General features: G+C 39.5%; 1 protein-coding gene across 2 annotated transcripts; it reads right to left on the bottom strand.

Moving 5' to 3' along the window:
• Positions 1 to 174: 174 nt before the first annotated feature.
• GSR (glutathione-disulfide reductase) lies at positions 175 to 18,614 on the bottom strand. Of its 2 annotated transcripts, XM_039333515.1 has the most exons (13): positions 18,237 to 18,561; positions 16,103 to 16,129; positions 13,480 to 13,568; positions 11,827 to 11,896; positions 10,988 to 11,135; positions 10,670 to 10,724; positions 8,535 to 8,634; positions 7,598 to 7,684; positions 4,633 to 4,794; positions 3,961 to 4,072; positions 3,650 to 3,781; positions 1,991 to 2,124; positions 175 to 1,546 (listed from the first exon to the last, which is right to left on the bottom strand). In XM_039333515.1, the coding sequence occupies exons 1-13, from the start codon at positions 18,462 to 18,464 to the stop codon at positions 1,397 to 1,399; spliced, it is 1,494 nt and encodes a 497-aa protein (XP_039189449.1). In that variant the 5' UTR covers positions 18,465 to 18,561; the 3' UTR covers positions 175 to 1,396. The 2 variants fall into 2 exon arrangements, with proteins under 2 accessions (XP_039189449.1, XP_039189450.1); XM_039333516.1 differs by lacking the exon at positions 4,633 to 4,794 and having other exon boundaries at positions 18,237 to 18,614.
• Positions 18,615 to 19,852: the final 1,238 nt, after the last annotated feature.

The raw sequence follows: 19,852 nt of genomic DNA, 5'->3' as shown, positions 1-19,852 counted from the left end.
AATTCATGCATCCCATTTAATTTAGCATTTGTAAAAATGCAATGGGACAAATTCCTGGAATGGTGTTCATTAATCCCATTATATTATACAGGGCTTACGTGCAAATATATTTTAGAATTAATATTTTGAACTAAAATATTTTGTGAAAATGAATAAATATCTTACTACTGGCTGTTGATTCAGAAATGCAGTAGGAATATATAGTTGTGTATTATATAATAAAGAACATGGCAAAAAAAGTAAGCATATACACACAACCTACTTAATTATATACAAATCTTTTATAGAGGGATGGCAGTGGAAAAGTTGCCTGCATTCATAGCATCCCTTAAAAGATATACGTGCTCCCTGCTAAATAGGTGACAGCAACCAGCCCTACTGCCTCCTGGGCCTCACGGCAATAACAAACAGAAGAGTACAGTTGCATATATATCACCTAGGATGCAGCCATCTCCCCAATCCACATTTTTCAATTTTCATAACTAAGAAATTAATATCAATAAGGTTATAACTGAATGGGAACTCTTACTGCTATGCTTTACAGAATGTGGCAATAATTGTACAATTTACTTCTTGTGATAAAAAGCTTGTTCCCTAATTTATGTTAGATTACAAATATCTGTATATTGGTAATTTCTATTGGAAACAAATCAAAAGAATAGTTGTAGGAAGGCACCTAGAATAGCCTATGTATTGGGTTTTAATTTTATAGGGGGATAGCATAAATTAAAAAAAAAAACTTTTAGAATATGGATTAATAAAGTAGTGCTCTTACTAAACTCTTCTAGGCTAAGTTCTACGTGGGTTACATTTGCCCTTCTCAATAGGCAGGAAATGGCATCTTTCACAATCCAAGGCTCAATAAACCAAAATACTAATTATTAGACAGTTTATAATTGCAGCATTTTCTCCATTTGTTCCTCTGTAGCCCCAAATGGGTTTTTTTCTGCTTTACTCTTAGATTTTACTTCCTCTTTGAGGTTAAAGTATGAAGTCATATGATAATTTGCTTGAATTTTGGCACATTTTACTACTGCATTCTCAGCAGGTCTCTGCTCAGAGGCTAACTAAGGTTGAGTCTGGCCAGTACTTGGATAGGAGACCACTAGGAAACACTAAAGCAGGGAACCTGAAAACAACAAGCCAGAAAGCAATGACAGATCCACTTCTATACTGATGCCAAAGTCACTATGAATAATATCCAAAATGTCTCAAGGAATCAAGCGCAAATAAGGGGACTTTTTAAAATTCGAAATTATTGTTTTCAAGTATATAAATTACATCCATGTATATAAAGTTGTAACAGCAGAGTGAAGACTTGTCTTGAACTGCACAATTTTGTAAAAAAAAAAAAAAAAAAGTAATTCACCATGGGGAAAGCCATGTTATGTACAGCTTAACGAAGCGTAACAAGTTCTTCTGAAGAAGTTGGATGAATAGCCACTGTCTGATCAAAGTCAGCCTTTGTTGCTCCCATTTTGACAGCTACTGCGAATCCTTGGAGCATTTCATCACAGCCCAAGCCTTGCATATGAAGTCCTACCACCTTAAAAAAAAAAAAAAGGTCATAAACAGGTTAAGGACATGGCTTCAAAAGGACTCCCCCCCTCACACACACACATTTCACAGCTGCTCCTACCTTTCTACACTAGGAGCAAAATTTTGTATACCTATAATTTTTTTTTGTGTTGCTGTGTTGTTTTTATTTAATTTTATACAGTCTTAACACATCATGCCTGGAAGAGTATTAAACGCTGCAACTCATTGTAAGTGCTTCAGACATGGAGTAAATATTGATTTGATGTGAGTTAGGTTCAATGAGCCTAGCTAATTACAGTTTATGCGAGAAGGAAAGGCCGAGTGTGATGTACTTACACATTAAGTAACAATTGGTACCTTCTCTTCCTGTCTCATTTCCTTACCTTGAATAGAATTTACATGAAAAGCAATTTTAACACACAGCACCTTCACTCTTCCCTGCTTTACTTACTTTTTCTTGTTTAGTAGCGCAAACCAATTTCATCACACATTTTGTTTTCCTTTCTGTTACTGCGTGGTACATTGGGACGAAAGAAGTTATATAAATTTTCACATTCTCTTTTCCATAAGTATTTACGGCTTCCGCTGGAACAAAATCAAATAACATCAGATATATTTGAAAAAGCAAAGACTCACACAGTTGGCTTTCTACCTAATCAAATGTGGATAGTATGTACATCTCAAAAGAAGTAAATATTGACAAGTTTGGTGATAGGTGAGCTGGTGTCCTTCACATATGGCTCAATCAAGCACGTCAGTGGTTCTAATTATGAAAAAAACTTGTCCAAAAGCTTTTGAAGATCATTAGTTTACCAATCACAGGTCTATTATATTTGTTACATCTTAGGGTTTGATGTGCAGTTTGTTTATTTTAAAAAAACAAAACACCGAGCTTGATATCACAGTTTGTAACTTCGGCTTTAGAAATCCTATGAATAGAGGTGCTTTATTCATACTTCCCATTAAATGTTTAAACAATAAAATAGATAGCATGATGGATAGCAGTATTCGGAACTTGGGGAATGCTTTCTAATATAAAGAGAAACAAGAAGAATGTGTGATCATCCCCAGTTCAGCTTTTTCTTCTTCTTTTGGCCCAATTCTCAAACTACCTGCACAAGATCCTGCGGTTTTCTTCACAAGGTTTTTCAGAAGTGGCTTGTCATTTCTCTTGCCTTGTTCTGAGGGCTGAGAGCAAGTGACTTGTTCAAGGTGATCCAACTGGTTTTGTGCCTAAGGCAGCACTAGAACTCACAGTCTCCCAGTTTCTAGCCTAATGCCTTAACCCAGGGGTAGGCAACCTTGGCTCTTTTATGACTCGTGGACTTCAATTCTGGCTCAGGAATTCTGGGAGCTGAAGTCCACGAATCATAAAAGAGCCAAGGTTGCCTACCTCTGCCTTAACCGCTACACCAAACTGGTTCTGTCCGTAGTCCATAATTTATATTACTCTATCAGAGGTGGGAGTGACCTGTGCATCTACAGCAGTGGTTCTCAACCTTTTTAATGCCGCGACCCCCCCAACCGGTCGTAAGTCGGGGACTACTCAACCGGTCGTAAGTCGAGGACTACTCAACGGGTGCAGCACCGTTTGCAGAATGGGACTTTTGGCGGGCTCAGCAGGGCAGAGACAGCCTGGACAATTCCTACTGGCTTTTGAAAGCCAATAGAATTAGACTCTATTCAAGAAAGTCTATTCTACTGGCTTTCAAAAGCCAATAGAATAAAAGGGAGTAGCACAGCTAAGGAAAAGGGGGAAAAAATGGCAGACTGTGTTGTTTGGCGACCCCCGTGAAATGGTCGTTCGACCCCAAACGGGGTCCCGACCCACAGATTGAGAACCACTGATCTACAGCATCAATAATACAAATGAATATAAGTAGAATTTCTATCAACACCCTGTTGATATAAAAATTCAGAGCTGACACATCCTTACCAAGCCACTCTTTACAGAGAATGTCCCAAAGGAAATCTCCATATATTATTCAACCCAATTCCAATCAGTCACAAAATCCAAAGATAATAGGGGTATCTCATCTTAGTGACAGTTCTATTTCACTTATATTTCTCTCTGCTCCCCCCCCCCCATGAATAAGAAACAAGAGCCTACCTTCTGTTAGTCCCACTGTTCCAATAGGTGGATGACTGAAAACCACAGTCGGAATGTTGGTATAATCAAGTTTAAAATCCTTTTTATTTTCAAAAAGCCTATGTGCCAGTTTTCTTCCAGCTGCAATTGCAACTGAAAAATGCAATATTTATTGTCATAATAATTCATTCCATACATTTTACTACATAGCGTTTGTAGGTGGTCAAGCAACACTTCCCACGTCTTCACAGCCCTTCCTCACCCATTTTGCTTTGTTCCATTTTACAATCCCAAATGCACTTTATTTGATATAGTCCTTAAAACATGGTTACCTGGTGTGAGGAGTGCTTTCCCACAAACATCTCCAACAGCATAGACCCCCTTTCTGCTGGTATTTTGGAACTCGTCAACAATAATATGGCCGGCCTTGTCTACCTTAATATTCTGATAGTAGGAAGAAAAATTAAAGTCAAAGCTGGCATCCTAAGAAATATTATCCAAGATACAAATTGAACAGTAGGGTATCAGCTTTTTAGTGCCCTTATAAAGGAAAAGAAAAATTATTTCAAAGAGTAAACAAGTACTCGGCCTATCCATAGTGTCAAGAGCTTTGGAAAAAAAAATAACATTTCCATAACCGTTTTTCAAGCAAGCTAAACTTATCTAAGCAATATGAATATTTAGGTTAGGATAAGATTATCATGGGGCATAGGGGGGGAAGCTGAGTCATGAATTTCAACAGTCTTTGCCCTCCTTCCCCCCAATGTTTCAGTATGCCACCCAGAGTTTCCTCATTTGTTACAACATTTGTTCTCTGTAGTAGGAAAAAATACAGAATAGCAAGTAGCAGCAAGGTAAGAAAAAAAAATAGCATTCCATTGTCACCTGTGGCTACTGTCTCCAGTTGACCTTAGCCACATTATGCCAATTGCAATATAATCTGGATTGTGTATGCCATGCATTTAACATTCCATACAGTGTCAAGAAACAAAATTCCCACTTACCAATTGGTCAAAGTTTAGCTCCTCTGTATTGGGCTCTCTACCAATGGCCCACAAGAGACAATCAACATTCTCAATAGTGTTCACAGTGGGTTTTTGATTAGGAAAAGAGGATGTAACCGTTATTGCCAAGAGTCCCGAAGGTGATTTTGTAACTGATTGAATCTGTTGAGCAACAAGATTACTGAAGAATGCTAGAGCAAGATCACGCAACAAATTGTTCATTTTAAGGCTCAAACTCTAGTTTTCTTCTTCAAAAATACCCTTCTTGCTAAATGCCTAGGTGTTGTGAAGTTACATATGCCTTATGGCTAGAATTAGATAGTACTGGTAGTCCTTGACTCATCTGAATTTCTGTTGCTAAGCAAGGTGTTAAGTGAGCCAACCTAATTTTATGACCTTTTTGCCATAATTGTTGAGCAAATCACTGCAGTTAAGTGAAACACACAATCATTAAGCCAATCCAGCCTTTTCCATTGATTTTGCTTATTGGAAGCTGGCTGGGAAGATCACAAATGGTAATCACACGACCCTGGGATGCTGCAACTGTCATAAATATATGCCAGTTTCCAAGAATCTTAATTTTGGTCATGTGACCATAGGGATGCTGCAACAGTCATAAGTACAAAAACTGGTTGTCACTTCTTTTAGTGTCATTGTAACTTCAAACAGTCATTGAATGGTTTTAAATCAAGGAGTACCTGTATGCAGTTTTGTTGAGAGACCCCACTTGCACGTGAAGAAAAAGAGCAAAGGTAAGCATAATGGCTGCTGAAGTTCTTAAATGCCAGAGAGGGCCCAAATATGTTTACTGAGGTCAGAGGATAAGGCTCAAATATCCTGCATTACTGTCATGAAAAATTATAATTACAGAGTAAAGAACCATCATTATGTGTGAAGTGCAAAACTTGCTCAGTTGCCAGTATTTGTTATCTAATTTCTCTTTAAAAATACTCCTTTTTTAAAAGTATGCTCAAAAATGCCTAAACTAAATGATAAGTCTATTTGGCAGGATTGGTTTTTTTTTATGCTTCTATAATGTCCAGGGTTTTTAAAATCTGATTCTCAAATGAAGTAATGTTGATTGGTTGGTATTTTAAATTGGAAGACTGTTTTTGATACAAAGTTTACAAAGCCTCGAAATGGAACTGTATTGTAATGTTATTGTTATATATCAATCAGTTAGATCTTTATTATAGTTTTTAACCAGTATAAAATAGGAAGTAAACAAAACTTTGACATAAAATCCTGTTGGCAACATCCAGATAAAACTCAGGTCCTAAATAACTTGTCACTACCTCAATTCTTACAAAGCAATTTGACAGAGTGAGTAATACAGGTTATTAATATGTAATCCTGATTATAATGCAATACTCCTTTCGATCTGTTCAGGAATGCTGCGAAAGCTATCAATACAGTAGCTGTGGTTCGTTCATGAGAAAGAAAACTCATGCATGGTGATGATTTGTTTTTGCTTTTTCTCAAATGGCAGTATTTGGATAATTTATATACATGTACTCAGTGTCAACGCTGCTAATATTGAATATTCTTGCTTTGACAATATATGCAGAACTGTGTGGTATTTTTAGAGTTAAATCAGGTGACAGTGAAAGGGGAGGAGAATATAAGGAAAGCCCAGGAAAAAGAAAGGGAAATGAATCTTTGCCCTCCAAGTTAATTGGAAGATGGGAATCATGACCCCAAAATAGGGGAGGGGAAATGCCTAGAATGTTATGTGCAAAGGAAGGGAAATTCAGATCTTAGTATTTCCACCATGCCGTGCTGACATCTCTGTAACACTAATAAAGGCTTTTTAGGTTAAAAAAATGCCTGAAGGTTCTTTGAAGTGTTTCGTTAATCAGGCACATGATACCCAGAAGAATAAAGCTAAACAAAGTTGGAAAAACTTATATTGTTTTGAAACTGTTAAAGCAATAGAACATAACGAAATGGGAACTTCCAACTGAAGTTGGAACGATTTAGCTGCAATTGAAGAAAAATTATGCATACAGGTAGTCCTCAAATTACAACTATTCATTGAGTGATCACTCAAAATCACACCAAAGGTGATGCTGAAAAAATGGTAATTCCACATGGTCCTTGTGGTTACAGCTGTTGCAGTGCTCCCATGGTCAAGAAATCAAAATTTGAGCACTTGAAAATTCACCAACACTTAACGACTGCAGAGGCAGCTCAACTAACCCCATCTGTCCTTTTAGCTGCCCTATGCTCTGCTGGCCACGTCAGCCAGCCTACCGCTCCTGCTGCCCTACACTTGCTGGCTTGCTGCCCAGTCTTGATGACTTTCATCATCATCTTCCTGCCACTGCTTATGAGGCGCACCTGGCCTGGCCCTCCATGAGGCAGCTGCACCCACCCCTTGTCCAAATCGCATGTGGCCTTGTCATAATGTTTGGAAGGGAAGTGCATGAAAAAGGCTCAGCTATGTTGGCGTGAAGGCATTACAGACCATACACAATTTGGACAATTAGTGGATGTGGTCTTGGGAAGAAGGCTGGGGCAACCAGCAGTTGTCTTGTGAAAGGTCAGGCTATGTGCATCTCATCAGCGGTCACAGGAAAATGATGGCAAATATCACTTGGGTGTGGCAAGTCTGGGAGGGCCAGCGAGCACAGGTTGAGGAAGTGACAGTGCAAGATGGCAGAGATGGGGGGAGGGGGAGAGATGAGTGGATGGGAGGAGATGAAAAGAAGGTAGTCCCTTAGTTTGTCAAGACTCAAGGCTAGGAGGGACTAAGCCAGGGTGGTTTGGATCAAGGTGGGTCCTTGATGAAGAGCGGATGGGATTTGGTTAACAACAGCAAATTGGATTGCCTAGATTGCACATGCTTTACAACTGCATTGCTTAGCAATGGCAACTCCAGTCCCAGTTGCCATTGTAATTCGAAGCCTACCTGTACATGAAAATGCAAAATTAATCACTACAAGCAGCACTAAAGAGATATTACCTTGGAATGTTTCCAGACTTCTACTCCACTATGTTCCAACTCCTGAGTGCAGTTTGAACTGATCATAGAATCAAAATTTCTCAGCACCTATACAAAAAAATAATTTATCAGACTGCAAGTAAAGCCTTTACTTAGATTTAATTATGGTAACTTTCTTTGTCATTGATTAACATCACATAACATTTAAATCATAACCTCACAAGCCTGAACTCCCAAATGCAAATTTCACTCAAATTTATCCAGCTCCACAATTAAATTGACATTTGCCACAGAGCTATTGCCAAAGTTAATGAGAATTAAACCTGAATGTATTACATATGTCATTCAAATTTCATAATCTCACTGTAAGACTAATATAGCCTCAAGCCACACTGTGATTTTCATGGTTAAATTGAGGTTGGAGATTAAATTCTCTTTACATCTATATTGTTTTCTAGCTACTACACTATACTAGATCTTACAATCAGAAATATGCCATAGACTTCAATCAAAAGGAAAGACAATGTGAAAAGGAAGAGATGGAGAAATTGAAAATATCTGTCGGAATAAGCAGTAAATAAACAGATACCAATAAATAGACAAGAATATTATTAGCAAGTGCTTCTGAGTTACCAAGAGAAAATAGTGTAGCTTGATTTTAAAAGGTTTAATTCAAATTATAATCAAGAAATGAAAAAATAATGAGGTTTTAAAGATTTTTGTCAAATTATCAATGTTTAAAAAATAAAAGCAAAATGTTAAGGCTCTCCATATGTTAAAAAACAAAGATTGTGCAATGCAGTGTGTGAATGATCCACTCCTGGTGTAAATATGGATACGGCAAACTGGTTCTGCCCTTTTCATAAGGTTGTATTCTGCCTGTGGATGTTCGTTCCAAGAAGAACTGGTAGTACTATCAACTGTCACTTAGGAAGATGAACAAGTGAGTGACCCTTACCTCATTATAACGTATCAATAAGGATGTCCTGGAGCCTAATGTGGAAAGAATACCAGCTAATTCAACAGCTATGTATCCAGCACCAACAATAACACTTCGCCTAAGAAAATGGATTATACGTCATATCACTCAGATGCATGTTCTCTTCCACAAATCTGCTCATTGAAATATGTATTAGCCACACCAGGAAGTCCAAACTTCTCCATATGTTATTGGATTCAAATCCCATCATCTTTTACCACTTACTATGCTGAGTGGGCTTAATGAAAGCAGTTAATTCAATAATACTTTTAATGCCTTTATTGCTTTCAATAATTCTTTTAATGATTCAATTATCAAGAATGTTTATGTTTGAATGATGTTCTCCCAATAAACGTTTGATTGCAGTGGTGTAAAAGTCTAACAAAAAAATGCCTAAAGGGCTATAGCTGTTTCTATCCAATTTATAACCTAAGCAATTAGATTTTGTATCAGTAAGGATGTCCTGACTTTGCTTTCATTAAATCAGAAAGGATAAATGGTAATGGTTAAACCAACGCTGGGATAATTAGCAAAGAAGATTTGTATTTACATTTGTTCGAAAGGAATTACAAGAGAATAAGCAGGCACACAATAAGGAATACACATCAAAAGCAATGCAGTGCTGCCAGCACATAATTCAGGGTATTCCCTATTATCTGTCTACTTATTCTCTTGGAATCCCTTCCTCTCCAATCTTTCAGCTTTGTGAGGAGGGTTGAGAGAAAGAAAAAGAGTCAGGCAGAGGAGAAATTGTCTAAAGAGATAGCTTATTTAGACAATCCACTCTGTTCAATTCAATCCATAGCTCGGTTCTTGGCTACACAGGCCTTCCGGAAAGGCCTCTGACTGCGAAATGCAGGCTGAGCTCCATTCTCAACTGAAGAATGATGCTGCTCCTTTGGCCATAGAAATGGGCCGGCTGGGTGGGGCTGTCCCTGCAAGGTGAATGGAAAAGACACCTCACTCTCCAAAAATAAGACACCCCCCCTTTCCAAAAATAAGACTTGTTGCCTATTTTGGAGGGGAAAAAAATAAGACCAGGTCTTATTTTCGGGGAAAGACGGTATGCCCACACGTCTTACATTTAAAGGTAGATAAAAGGATCTTGGCTGGGAAAACAGCGCTTAGTCTCCTCTTCCACTTTGAGGGATGGATGGGGAGTCCCACCACCACTGCCATGCCTTCCCACTTACAAATCCAGGCTTTTAGCAGATGTTGCCTGCTTTTTCTCAGGCCTAAAGAACCAGCCTTCTACAGCTGGGCTCCTGGCTAATGGCATACACAGGATGAGTTTCTCAAATATTAGCAACAAAAATGAAAGGACTGTAAGGATAGATGAATTCACCTGTAAGTTACTTGTGACCATGACCAAATAATAGTGGTAGAAAAGCCACAGTGCTTTACTTCATTTCCTGCTTTCCACTGTAAATAGCTTTCTGGTCCCCAAATAGGCAAAAATGAAAGAAAAAGATAGGATATTTTTAAAGCATTGCAGCCCCCTTCAATTTCTTTACTGGAAGCCAGTACCTTCAATAGAAGCTTATTTTGTTTGTTGATAGGAATATTGACCACGAAATTGACATTTCCACAAGTGAATAACAAAAGCAAATTAGCTACACTGATGTCCAATATCTACACGGAGGCCCAAATGCTTAGCAATGGGGTAACCCTTCAATGTGAGAATTTGTTTTTCTTGTTGGTTTTATATCCTGGGTTTCCTTCTAGAGTTCAGGTTAGTGTGCACAGTGCTCCTTCCCTCTATTTTCCCCCACATGTTTTCCTCTAATTTCCTCAGAACAAACAGCACTTTCCTGCCCTCAACCTATTTCAGTAGTGGGCTAGAAATGAAACAGATATTCCCGCTGCAGAAGATGCAGGAGGGTACATGATGAATCCCCTATCTGGGCTGATAAGAGTGGTACAGGACCGGTCATCAATTCTGAAATGTGGGACAATTATTGCAGCTTTGTAGCTATACTAGCTTACTGTCTACATCTTTTAGTGGGGAATGAAAGACTGGAGTACAATAATCCCTATTCGTTTTACAAACTAATCTTTGCGGCAATGCCGCAAACTGAGAATATTTAAAATGCTCAGAATGCATTGCAACTTACTTGGGCAAATCTTCAAGTTCAAAGAAACCATCGCTAGAGATTCCCAAACTGGCTCCTGCAAAGCAACAAGACATTATCTTCAATATTCGTAATCTTCAGCTTTGTGTATAAATAGATGTAACTTGCACAAACATTCACTTTTTCTGAAAGGTTATTTAATTATTTTTCAAAGTATGCTATTAAAAAAGTATGAATGAACTATTACAAGGTAACTGTGTACGACTGAATCTTTGACAACGCTAAGGAAAACATTTTAATGTCAGCTCAGCTGCACGTTCTTTCATAAAAACTGGGCAAAGAGCATCATAGAACCCATACCTGGTATCTCACTTTCACTGGGAATTGTAGGCCGTCCACCAGTAGCAATCAGTATGTGAGGTGCTGTATATTTTTTGCCATCAACTTCAATTGTGGGTTCAGGGTCAGCTGTGAACGATGCATGCCCAAGAATGGTTTCCACGTGGTCCTAGCAAAACCAATTTTTGATTTAAAAATTAAATCAATTTATATACTAGAGAAAGGCATCTTATAATATAGTGTAATGTGGGCCAATGTATGACACATTTAAATAATTTGAACTTTTTGAATGATTCAAAATAAATTTGTAAATAAATTTCAAAATGGAAGAGTGGACTAAGATGCATTATTTTACTTTAGATTATTCCCCCATATTTTCTTGACAAGAACTAATCTATTGTGTAATCCTTACACTCTTCAGAAACAAACTATACAAGTCACATGAAAATTATATCAAGACCATGAAAATTGTAGATTTGAAATGCAGACTAACTGCAATGAATTAAGACATACCCTATCAGTTTTTCTCAAGAGAGAAGGGTAAGACTTGTGCTTTTTCTTTAACTGTACTGTACTTATGTTAAATTTACACTACAGTTTTCATGTCTTTTCCAACAACAGGAAACTGAAATTTGTGTAGAGGAAGGCTTGCTCATCTATCACTTAAGCAAAAAAAGCAAGTTTTACACAAATGATTTGCTCTGAATCTTTTTTTTTTAAATGCTATACACCTGGATGCAAATTTTAAAAATTAACCAACACAGAACTTTCTGTTTTCAGCTTGTGAAATTCACAGGGTTCATAGCAGAAAGAAGAAATTTAAAATTCGCTGAAATTGAAAAATAAGGCCATTTACAAACCTTATTCAAATTATTTTGATAGATCTCATTCAGTTTCTTCACATAAGCATCACGCTTTTCTTTAATTATTCTATAGTAAAAAGAGTTTTATTAGTATTATATCCTACTTTTCCCCAAGAAGCACATAACGCCCCTCTTTCAACATATCCCCACAAAAATAAACCTTTTGGGCAGGCTGGGTGGAGAGACAGCCCAACCCAAGTACCCAATGGATTTCCACAGCTAAGCATAAAGTTGGGTTTCCCAAGCCTTATTCAAATTGTTATTCCACATGGGCTTTCTAAATTTACATCTCAAATATCTATCTCCCCACAAACCGAATTAAAACACAATAGTGCATAGGTACCTTTTTCCTAAGTAATAAACATAGGTATTATGCAGAAAATTATAGTCTTGTTTCACAATTTAAAAAAGTTTTCCTTGCAGTAAAGATGTTTATACCATCCTATAGCACACTGTACATCAAACAAAATACCATTTGTTTGTTATACCTAAAACAGCATTTTAAACAATACAAATGGTGTATCTCAGTGCATATCACAGGGAACCCTAATATATGAACTATTAGTAGGCTCAGAATTAAATTCTGAGCATGTACTGTTTTGAATTTTCACGAGTCCCAGTCCAATCATGATTTCTTATAAGAATTTAAGAATAATGCTCACAGATAACTCAAAAATCAAAGTGAGATTATTTAGAATAAAAACAATATCACTATATTAAACTGTGTAGCTTTAAATTATAAATGCTAGGCAGTTTTGGTCCACAACAGAGATTCTTCAGATCTGATAGAGCAGTGGTGGCAAACCTATGGCACGTGCGCCAGAGGCGGCACTCACAGCCCTCTCTGTGGGCACGTGCACCATGCCCCGGAGATGGCAACCGTCCCTCTTCAACCAGCTGCCCGCTAATTCACTGAGGTCCCACATGGCTGGTTTTCCTCCCCCTCCCGTCCCATCTCTCCTGGCCTCGCATGCTCTCCTTTTCCCAGGCATGACCCACTGCATCGCCTCCTCAGCTGTCAGCCGGCCGTCCAGCTCAGAGGCGGCTTCTCTGAACTGCTGGTGGCGGACTGCGGAGCCCCAGAGTGCGCCAGTCGAGGGGCTGGCAGGCTGTGACTGCTGACGGACACTGTCAGCCCCCATGCGCTCGCTGGCCTCTGTGTGTGTGGGCCGATGGTTTCAGGCAGCAGCCGCCCTAGCCCCTACCTCGCCTTGCCCTGTGACAATGGCACCCCCACCCTGCCTTACCTTGCCTCACCTCACCCCGCAGGACGAGCCTCCTGCCCACCACCCCATCTGCCAGAGACCCCCTGGATCTTCCCCAACCCTGCCCGCCCCCCACAGGCATCCCTCCCCATAAGCAACATCAAGGTGACCATGCTAACCTTGGCTATACCCGTCCAGTTTGCCATGACCACCACAGCCACGCCCACCCAGTGGGCCACGCCCTCTGGGCACCCGGTGATACTTAAGTGGGTTTTGGGTTGCAGTTTGGCCATTCAGTCTCTAAAAGGTTCACCACCACTGTGATAGTGTTGGAATCCCATACAATCCCACAGATAAAAATCTGGATATGTGTAAGTTTCAAATTAGAAACAACTCTATCCATTTATTTTACTTAAGAGATATTCCAGAATTTAGCTCAACTTACTTCCAATTAAACTTCACATCAGCTATTTTAAAACCATAATCCACATGATCATGGATGAATTCATAATGAACAGCAGTATTCCACATCACCTGTTATAAAAGACAACATCCAAAGTTTAATATAAGTAATATAAAAATGAATGAGCAAATTCACTTTTTCTTGTATACAACATAAATCAATAATTTTATTCATTCATTCATTCATATTTCTACATTGTCCATCTCCTCACTCTGCAGCAAGAGAGAAGTACAAAACTTGACGTTCCTACTCTAAGACTGGACAGATCAGGATTCATAACTCATCACTGCATGATATGTGTAATCCAGTAGTTACACTACATATTACGGCCTATGAAGAAGAAACAAGCTTCTCGTCTTGTAATCATTGGCACTTGGCAAAACAGTCGTATTTTTCAATACCCAGCAGACCAAACCACGTGTGGCTAATGCACGATGTTCAGTTGTGCCTAACTGAATATATATGAGCCTGGTCAACCAATTTATCAGTTCCCATCTTAGAGGAAGAGGAGGAGTGAATATGTGGTATCCTCTTTTAAGTTAAGCCTGATAAAAGGAACTTGAAAGTTATTAACTTCTTTCAAAAACACAGCAAATACCATCAATATCAGAATATTATCTATTTGGACCCATGTAAATCATCTTAATCATAGAACATAAATTTATATGACTGAAAGGCACCTTAAAGGTCTCTTGTCTAGACCAGAGCTTTTCAACCAGTGGTACGGGTACCACCTGTGGTACATTGGCACCTGGCAGGTGGTATGTGACCATCCTAGAAAAGTGGTAGCGGGGGAGGGGAATGAGCTGAACCGGTGGCAGCACCGCACAAGCCTTAGCGAAAGATGACTGGAGCTGCAGGGCTGTCAGGGCTCAGCGGAAGCGCAGGATCAGCGCCAGGCTCCAGCTGGAACTCGGCACTGATCTTGGTGCTTCTGCTGAGCCCTGAAAAAGCACCAATCAGCTGGAAAGCAACACTGATCCTGGTGCTTCTGCTGAGCCCAGAAGAAGGGCCGATCAGCTGGAATGTTGCAGCATCTCCAGGGTCTTGTGATTTACATTCAGATGCTTGTCAACCGATTCGTATTTATGACGGTCACAGTGTCCCAGGGTCATGAGAAGTGATCAAAACCTGATGCAACCACCCAGCAGACAGGAGGAATAAAAACCAAACACACCCCCCACCCCACCCCTGCTGCCAATTCTCAACAGAAATGCTCACAACAATGAAAACCTCGGACAGGAGGAAGAGCGTGGCTGGGCAGGCAAGCAGGTGTCTTGCTCGGCTGTGGCTTGGGGGGCAGTGTCACTGTAACTTCGAACAGTAACTAAGTGAACTGTTGTAAGTCGAGCACTACCTGTACTTTATCACTTTTTTCCTTTTTTTGTCATCAAGTTTTTGACACCTTGCTAGGCAACTGGTGGCACTCGGATGTTGCCATATCCTAAAAGTGGTACAGTGGGTGAAAAGGTTGAAAAGCCCTGGTTTAGACCTCGGCTCAAGAAGAAGACTATATATCATTTCAATCAACTGATTGTCCACTCTATTTTTGAAAACCTCCAGTGATGGAGCACCCACAACTCTGGGAGGCAAACTATGCCAACTAACCTTTCCTACTTCTGATCTGTAAGACTGCTCATATTGGCAAATACAGTTTGGGGACATTTTTTTACTATTTAAAAATGGTATGTTTAATTAGCAGCCAACAGAAGGAAAAGCATCATCCAAGACAGGACAGAAGCTAATGGGAGTTCCAAAAGGGCAGAATAGACAATCCCCATTTATCAATTTTGCTGCAGCTGTTCCAAAAATGCAAAGGTCAAATAGGGGATGGGGGAAACAGATCAGTTTTTTTCAATTGGCACCAGTTTTAAAGTTTCTTTAAATCTTATGATTTTTGTCCTTTCAGTACAATTACTGCATGCAATTTGGATTATGTTAGACCCGCTAGACTTGCACATGAAAATGGAGATTTAATAAATTATATTTTCTTTTCAACTTTAATGCTGTTCCACACATCTGCTCCTCAGACCAGGACTAAATTTAAAAAGCTATGAAAACAGCTGTAAAAGGCAGCAGAAATTATCTTTCATGACAAGAAGCACATCCATGTCTTCCTTGAACCTTGAGAGAAAAAAATTAGGAGGTACTTTTTATGACTTGGTATTTTTGTTATGTATTTTGGTAAAGCAGGGTAAAAGAACAACACTGTTCTTCAGATGTCTTGCACTACAATTATCTTGCTTTCCAAACAACATGCCCAACATCTGCTAAAGTATTGTTTTGCATTCCAAATAAAGGATATTCATACCCATCAATAATGTAAAAGCATATTTTAGCAGATTTTGAGGGTTAGTGTCCACTTTCATGTTTTTCTTTTGTTTTTATTAAACACCCTTCTTTAGCACCATAATCAAAACAATCACTGCCCAATTTTTAAAAAGGCCTACAATACAAGGGAGAAAATAAAACATCAAATCAAATCAATTCAGGACAAAGTTTTCCGAAACAGCTGATTCTTCAAGCAGTTTCAAAAAATCAGCAAAGAAGTTCAACGTATTTTTTGAAATATTAGCAAATTCATAGCACACATAAATTCCTTTACCTTTTTAGGTACACATCCAACGTTCACCTAAAAGAAAAAAAAAACATATTTACTGCAAATTTCATGTATCAACACTTTTAATATAAGCAAGTATGTTATTTAGAAAGTATGTACAACTACTAAAACCTTAATTTATTAATTTATGATTAATTTTATTTTCTTAATATCAGCAAAATGTGTATCAGTAATGTAGTATACTTAAGGTATTTTTCAAGAGGTGATTACATGAAAGTGCTGTACGCTGAAACCTGCCTCAAATGCCCAATATCTAAGGAATGAGGGAACATTTTATTTTCATTGCAATAAGCTCCATGGATTGGGTAAACCACTGAGAATGCCATTGGGAATATGGATAATCATAATAATAAGAAACCACTTGAATCCTGCATTCATTAGCCTGAGATTAGTTCTTAATTTATTATAACAAATTTGAAGCACATTTCATTATTTATTTAGGTAGATATTGGGTTGGTCAGTACCTGGATAGGGGCTTCATGAGTACTCTTGTCTTTCTAAGTACCTAGGAATAGTTTACATCTGATTAAAGTTTGCATGAAAAAGCACCTTTTATCTGGCACTTTGAAAACAAAGTCCCTGAGTGATTTGCCTGCCCCTTGGTTTCTTCTTGAAAAGAATCTGTGTTAGTTCTCAAAGCAAGCCATTTCATAACCCAGTCAACACATTCAACTGACATGTTCACAGATTCCACTGAATGCCTAAAGTAGGGCTTTCAGAATGAGTCTTTCATGGACATTTCATTCTAGTAAAATCTTTTCAACATTGGACTCCTCCAGATGTTGCAATCCTCCTTGATTAAGTGCCTACAAATTGGCACTGGCTGTTAGCAACTACAAAAATCTTCTCCACAATCAGCTCTCCCCAATCTGCTCTTTAAGGTCTACCAACAGCACACCATCTTGCTGCTAATCAACCTTCTCTCTTTTCTTTCTCCTTCCCTAGAGTTATGTAATTTCAACATCTTCCAGATTCCCAGCAAACACAAAGGATGGGAGCTACGGAAACTACAGTCTCACAACTTTTGAAGGGTTATTACACTTCGGAAGGCTGCTCTTTTTAATGACAGAAAACAGTTTAGAGATAAGTTGTTTGAATGTACATTCTAAACTTTATTCCTTATTTAGTCCCTTTCTCTGGAATTTTATTCACTCATATTTTGCATCCTTGCATCATTACCAAATAGTCAATTTTAATATTGCCAACCATTCTTTCCACAACTAATTTGCCATTTTTCTTCAACAAACTATAACTTCAGTGCCAATAAGGACATGTTTAGTGTTTGGTCTGTTAAGTTTTTAAAAATAATTTCTTCAGGCACAATCTATTTATTTCTTTCTGTATAGCATATAGGGGACTAACAACTAATTATGCCATAGAGATAGCTATAAATCCAACTAGGAAGAAATAAAGATTAACAGTTGGAAACGTTCTATAAACACTATAATACAGAACAGCTTGTTACAATCAAAAGGACCCATCGATAATGTTATGTTCCTCTAAAGGCATCTCATAGACACAGAAGAGATAAATAAGAAATTATAATTAAAAATATCCTGTGCTTCCTGCTTGAGATATAGAAGGGTAAAGACAAGAAAGACGGGGGGGGGGGGGAAACGTAAAGAGCAAAGCACTTCCTGAAAAGTGAATTGGCACATAAGTGATGGTTCTACTGAGTCATATTTCTCCTGCCTTGAGGGTTAGAAAAAAAGAAAAAGTATATTGGATGCAAGAAGAGTTGATATGTCGTAAGGCACGGAGCTGCAATAACACCACCCTAACCCGGGCATAAGGAACAAAACCCAACTGCTGTGTTCACATAACAGGCTGAAACGAAGGCTGCTGGGTTTCCCACAGCCACCTGAATCGCAGCCTTAATTTCGCACGGCACGAAAACAGTTCACAAAAACCAAATTAAAACATCGTTTAAACTTTTAACTGTTTCTGCCCTGCCCGCCCCATGGATGAAGAACATAAAACTTCTACGCCCCCGGCTCTTGAGAAACGCCCTGCCTGGCATAAGCCCACGCATCAGGTATGCAGGCGAGTCTCCTAAGGGTATATTTGCAGGCAGCCCCTTCCTTCCTCGTCCCCCGGCCACACCCCGTTTTCGACTCACGCAAGTGCCTCCGAGTCGCCCTTTTTCAACCACAGCAGTTCGGGCTCCCAGTTGCGCGGCGCGCCGGGCACTGGCCAACCCACCCGAGCCGCCCCCCAGCACCAGGTAGTCAAAGGTGGCGGCCGATGAGGAAGAGGCTCGAAGTTGGGCCATGGCGGCGGCGGCAGCGCGGCGAGGAGGACGGAAGGGAACTGGGCAGAAAGCAAAACGCGGGCGAGGCAGCCACATCCCGCCTCTTCCCTCATCGGGGTCGAAAGGGTTAACTTTTCTGCCCTCGGCCGCGTCCCGTCTTACGCTACCTCTAGACGGGCAGAACTTTTCCAGCCTCTCGGATTGGCTGCGATATCAGTCAATCTCCAGCGGAGGCGAAAGAGAGAAACAAATTCCGTCTCGGAAGGAGGGCGTTTGCCCTAATGCTGCTGGCCTCTCGCTCGGCTTGGTTTACATGCTGCTGCGTTCAAAGGTTTTGCTCGCGGCTCTCAGTGGCTTGAGTGGATGGGTGTAAGGATAAGCGCAAAGCCACCTTCTAACCAGAAATGGTTGCTTAGGGGGTCTCCCTCTTCCTATAGCCAGATACTGAACTGCAGAGAAGGAGCACAATCATCTGCTGCGGAGGGGAAAACCGATCTAAAGGAGACGCCGATTCCGTAGCAGTCAGATGTTCAGCGAAGATACAGTTTAGGCAACCCTGGTTTAGGCGCACGTATTGTGGAAACGCAAAAAGTTGAGTCAAGTAACCGCCTAGGTTGGGCAAACACAGCATAATCCTTCTTTTGTATACTGTACTAACTTCGATCTTAGCCGAAAGGCAGGAAACCGTCTTATTTTTTTCAACTTCATCTGGACAGTCTTTGCCGACGACCTCATCGATTTTATTCCTGGCTATTACATACTCCAATTTCCCTAATTAGAGGTTTTAAATTGGATATAGCTTTCTTTTGGAGGTTTCTGTACAAAAACAGCACAGATGAAGGCATGCACAATATACAGTATGGGGCGCATCAGCAGAGATGTCACACACAGATTAAAGTACTTACCCTTCACTCCAAAAAGAGTGAAGCTTTTCGGATTAACTTTGTTTTGTTTTAAATCACATGGTTACCTATCCTCATTCTCAAAATGGCAGGTAAAAAAGGTCAAGTGACCTTACATTAGAGTTACATTCTGCCTTTTGTTCAGAGTCTCAAAGCAGTTTGTGCTTGCTCCCATTTTTCTCTGGAACAACTGTGTGAGATATGTTGGGCTGAGGGACAGGGATTGCACTGTATAACCCTATATTATGCAATCATTTCTGGTTTCCCCCCCTTAATAGCTGCTAAAGGACAATTGCATAACCAGATTTGGTTTACCTGGACCTCCCTTTGTTCTACACTCAATATAGTGGATTTCTGTTAAGGGTTTCAGTGAATCACTACCAGGCAATGACTCAGCAGGAAGAGGCCATGTGAAATTATACTGAGCTGTATACTGTACACAATGCACATTAGACTATGGAAATAACCAATTGCACAATGCAGTTTGTCCAATAATACTAGAAACCAGCCACTGAATCTTCCCATTTTTAATAGGAAGGATGGTAAAAAAATTACTTCTCAAATTACTACCACATTCTAAAT

The sequence above is a fragment of the Crotalus tigris genome, unplaced genomic scaffold, assembly GCF_016545835.1.
Source record: "Crotalus tigris isolate CLP2741 ecotype Arizona unplaced genomic scaffold, ASM1654583v1 scf7180000024506.7606697, whole genome shotgun sequence".
Taxonomy (NCBI): domain Eukaryota; kingdom Metazoa; phylum Chordata; class Lepidosauria; order Squamata; family Viperidae; genus Crotalus; species Crotalus tigris.
The sequence above is the reverse complement of the archived record's forward strand: the minus strand, read 5'-3'. Positions and strand labels throughout refer to the sequence as shown.